At 40.1% G+C, this 4,491-nt stretch overlaps 1 protein-coding gene across 1 annotated transcript; it reads right to left on the bottom strand.

Moving 5' to 3' along the window:
• Positions 1–263: 263 nt before the first annotated feature.
• On the bottom strand, positions 264–4,252 carry LOC147316884 (dynein axonemal heavy chain 5-like). The gene is made up of 7 exons (XM_086313059.1): positions 4,144–4,252; positions 4,007–4,014; positions 3,772–3,921; positions 2,396–2,641; positions 2,021–2,240; positions 813–1,018; positions 264–579 (listed from the first exon to the last, which is right to left on the bottom strand). The coding sequence occupies exons 1-7, from the start codon at positions 4,250–4,252 to the stop codon at positions 364–366; spliced, it is 1,155 nt and encodes a 384-aa protein (XP_086169185.1). The 3' UTR covers positions 264–363.
• Between the last annotated feature and the right edge of the window lie 239 nt (positions 4,253–4,491).

Genomic DNA, 4,491 nt, shown 5'->3' with positions numbered 1-4,491 from the left:
CTATTGGTAGGTGGCACAGTGCACTTGTGGTAAGTAAGCAAGCTAGAAGAAGAATCTTGCTGGGTATCCAGTTACGGAAGCAACACATTAACAAGAGAATTCTGAGTAAAACCAAAGTTACTTTCCCTAGTAACTAGTTACTCTGAAAGTAACGAGTAACTTGAAGTAACTGAGTTACTTTTGATAGAAGTAACTAGTAATGTAACTAAGTTACTCATTTAAAGTAACTTACCCAACACTGTATATCACAGAACTTAACTTTGAGTGAGAAAAAAAGAGAAATAGTCTGGAAACAGATGAATTTTCAGTCACTGACACAGTGGGAGTTCTGGCAGACACGTTGCACTAAGAAATGTCTTATTTTTAGAGACTGACCTGAATGTATGTTAGATACTGGTCAACACTGGAGCACTTTGGGATGCTGTAGCCCTTGTAGAAGCTAAATGCAGGTCCAAACATTTCCTCACTGAACCACACCTTGGCAAAGGTGTTGAGGAGGCGCTTGTCATAGTCGTCGGTCACACGACCACCGTATTGAATCTCTCCAATCATGTATCGAACTGTGTTCCAGGACACACCCTAAGGAGATGATAAAACAGTGATAAAGGATGACAAAAAAATTGTTCATGAATGTGCAATATAATTTGTGAGCAGACTGAATACATACACAGTCAGAAAGCTCTAAAACTCCCAGCAGATGGCTGTTGTTGATAAGTATTTACAATATCCTTTCTTTAAATCTCAACCCTTTTAACATTTTTTTATGGTCAAGAGTCCTAATCACACAGAATAATAAGCATTACTCTACCTACCTTCTTAATATCCATGTCATCAAGATGGTTTTGAACAAACTGGACAGTGGCATTAAAATCAGCCTGGTTGAACTCATAGGGAATATTCCATCCCAGGGGGCCATATTTCCTTCTCTCCTGAACTGTGCTGTGAAGAAAGGCTACTGCATACAGCATCGGCCTCCACTGCGCCATGTTACTGACATCCAAAAGGTCCTGGTTTATACCTGGTCAGGGACATGCAGGTCAAAAAGATGTACTGCATGCCCAAAAGGAGGCTAAGTGTAACATCTACAGAAATGTATTGAAATAATCCATAACTGAATAAAGTCAGTTACTTCTAAAACCAAGCATTGCACAAACATGCACACACAGATTTCCTTTTTAGCGAACAGTTAGGATTTGTTGCGTAAATGTGGGAGAAAAGATAGTGAACTGAATATGTCAGTCAAAATAATACCTTCTTTCTGATATAATACCAAACTGCAATTACTAATCGAAATCAGAATTCCCTAGCAGATCATTACATGGAGAAACCTTTGGAATGCAAGCGCGCGGATCCACACAGGTATGCACACGGGTGTTCACTGCTCGTAGACCCAAATTACACCTTTCTTGGCTGCTACTTCGACGCACATCTGTCCTGCGTGCTGCACAACAACATTGAATATTTAGTATTTACTGCTGTTTACACTTAGCTAGATTAATGCGATGGTGTTGTGTTTAGTATGTTGCTTTGTTTTTTTTTTCTGCTTGTTTTCTATAAAAAAAATAAAAAAAAATTCAAGCTGTAGATACGATCTCAATTCCCCTCCAGGAACCATGTCATCTGAGCCAGGAAAAGACAGCTGGTTTCTACATTTTAAAGATTCTTTTCTTTCTTCACCCTTGTTTTGGACCAAAACACAGACTAGATAACTCAGACTTGTTTAAAATTTTACTAACCTTGGGTAACATGGGTAAAAAACAAAATCCGGAATACAATAAATATAGCATCAAACAGGTGTTTCTCCCACATTTCCATCTTTTTATTCACTTACTTATTCCTATCATGGATATCACGAAGTAGAGGTGTTTTGTATATCTGCATCTCCAAATGTACACATCAATATTGGAATATATTTCATTCTCTTAGGTCCTCTTTCTTTATCACATAGATAAATTGGATCTATTAAACTGGCTAGTATTTCTGGACTTCTTTAATGTGAGCTTAAGTGAGCCAAACCTACCGCCATATGTCCTCTTAAGCCCTGCCTTGAGGCCCTGTGGTGGTTCATTGGTGAACTTGATGGACATCTGGAGAAGTGTGATGGGAAAGTGTCTGTGGACCTCAGTGGTCATCCAAAGGCGGAAGCTGTTGTTGACAAAGTCTGTCTCTGTCACAGTGTCCATGAGCTCATCCATGAAGTCCAAACCCAGGTGGCAATTCTGGAGTAAGGCCCAGCCACCCTGGGGACAAACACAGTAGTATGCCTATCATCCATGACGAAGACTATAAATGAGGAGTTCAAGAAAACCCTAAATAATTTCTATAAATTCCAAACCACATTTTTAGAGACAGAACATCTGTATTGCTAAAACAGCAGTAATATCTCACCACTCACATTAGCCATAGTTTGCTGCAGAAGCTTGCGTGCGTGGACCTCTTGTCCTTGACCCATGGATACATAACGGGTCTCGATTTTCAGCTTCTTCCCGAGTGCTATAATGGAGTCAGTTGGATCTGAGCCCATTGAAAGGAAGCAGATGAGAGGTGTTCGTGGGTCCGACTCCTCCCACATCTTCTCTAAATCAAGAATCACCCCTTCAGTGTATTTCTCCCCTACTGCGTCCATTATGTATTTACGGGCCTAAAGGAAAGAATATGATGCAAAGCAGATGTAATTTTTTAAATGCTTTGTAATGCAAAGAGTTGAGCAAAGTAGTCCAATAGTATATATTGGAATAAATTTACTTTCTAGAAAGCTGAGAACTGAGATAATTCTTCAAAGCATTTTCTTTACTGGCTAACTCTTTTTACCCTTAAGGCTAGGGCAACTGTGGACTGGACTGTGAGTTTAACTAAATAAATTGGACTCCAGGCTTGTCTTCAGTGGGCCAGAAAGTTATCCATCAGTAAAACTGAATATCTTTTAGCCACTGTAAATATTCAGGCACAGCAGGCTGGAGGGTGAAAGCTGTATAACAACAAGTTACACAAGCTGCTTCTTATCTCAAGAAGAGCTTTGACCAAGCAGCTTTCAGTGAAGATTAAGAGATTATACATTCTTGTTTTGTGGTCCGTGTCTCATTTATGTAGCTGTATTTTTAAGTCAGGAGGTATCGCTTCCCAAGCTTTAAGCCATTAACTCTCAGATTAGCAACTTTAAGCCTTTTCTCTTTCTTTAGTGGTAATTATTAATTTTAATTGCAGTCTACAGTATACTATTGAAAATGCACTATGATAGAAATGAGAAAAGTAGATTTACATTGCCTGTTCTACTTGTTGTGTTGTATATTATAAAGTAGGCAAAAGCATGACCAAAAAACAGACCAGACAACCAATGTTTGGCTTTCTAATTAAAGAAAATGGATTGGGTGACCCTTAGCCATCCTATGCTGCTATAGGCTGGTTAGACTCTTCTGATGCTTTTAAAGTTTACACTGCGATATTCATACTGTTAATATTTCCCTTCTCACTCTTGTAGTTTATGTTTTGTCCTTGGTCTCTCTATGTTCTCCTTTTCTCTCTCCTCTTTACCCCTCACCAGTCGCAGTAGATGGCCTCCCTTTCTGAACCTAAACCAGCTTCTGCCAAGGACCCGATCATTAATTCTGGAGCACCGTCACCAAAGGCTTGTTCACAGGGGAACTTATAACAGTTATTACAATATTAATGTTCCAAGGAACTTTTTGTTTTGAATTGGCATTATATAAAGAAAACTGAATTTAATCATTGTATCTGTCCTCTATAGCCATGCATAAACATGTCTCTCCTTACTTGTGCGATGGTCCTGTCAGGACACCAGCAGCGTATGAGGAGCAGCTGTCTAAAACAGTCAAGAGACTGGTCATAGGAGTTTGGGACTACTTCCTCCTCTGGGGCCTCCTTGTCAAACCAAGCCTTCCACTGTTTCTCGTTACGACTTATCTGTAAGAAGACTTATCTGTGACAAAAAGCTCTGACGTGGGAAACAAATATAAAACAGGGCAAAACTTTAACTGCATTACAGCACATCAAAATCTGCAGAAAAGATAAAAGAATACTGTGAACACTTCAAACATATTTAGACACAAAGTGATCTTCAAAGTGGCCAACAAAAGAAAGCTAATAAGTAACAACAAAAAAAGACAAAAGAAGGATGAAATGTACCCTGTTTGACTATGTGCACTCCCTCGCTCTCTCTCTGTGTCTCGTCTCCCTTAACTGTTTCCGTGTCCCCCTCGTTGTCTCCTCCCGTTATCTCCCTGGTCCGTCTCATCTCCCTGAATTTTCTTTCCTCCCAGCTCCCGTGTCAAGTTGTGTGACTTGGTCTCTGTCTTAGTGATTCCTGGTTTACTTTGATAGTCTTCTGTCTGGTGTGCATCATGTTCAGTTTTGTGTCCCCGTGTCTCGTTAGTTAGATCACGTTCGGCTGGGTCCCCTCCAGTAGTTTGTTCCCTCGTTTGCCCTGGTGTGTATTTATGTCTGCGTCTCCCTCTGTCCTGTGTCGTGATCTCC

The sequence above is a fragment of the Aulonocara sp. 'chitande type north' Nkhata Bay genome, linkage group LG12, assembly GCF_057382095.1.
Source record: "Aulonocara sp. 'chitande type north' Nkhata Bay isolate Kocher_YH1m ecotype deep benthic linkage group LG12, A_spYH_male_GT1.1, whole genome shotgun sequence".
Classification (NCBI taxonomy): Eukaryota; Metazoa; Chordata; class Actinopteri; order Cichliformes; family Cichlidae; genus Aulonocara; species Aulonocara sp. 'chitande type north' Nkhata Bay.
The sequence above is the reverse complement of the archived record's forward strand: the minus strand, read 5'-3'. Positions and strand labels throughout refer to the sequence as shown.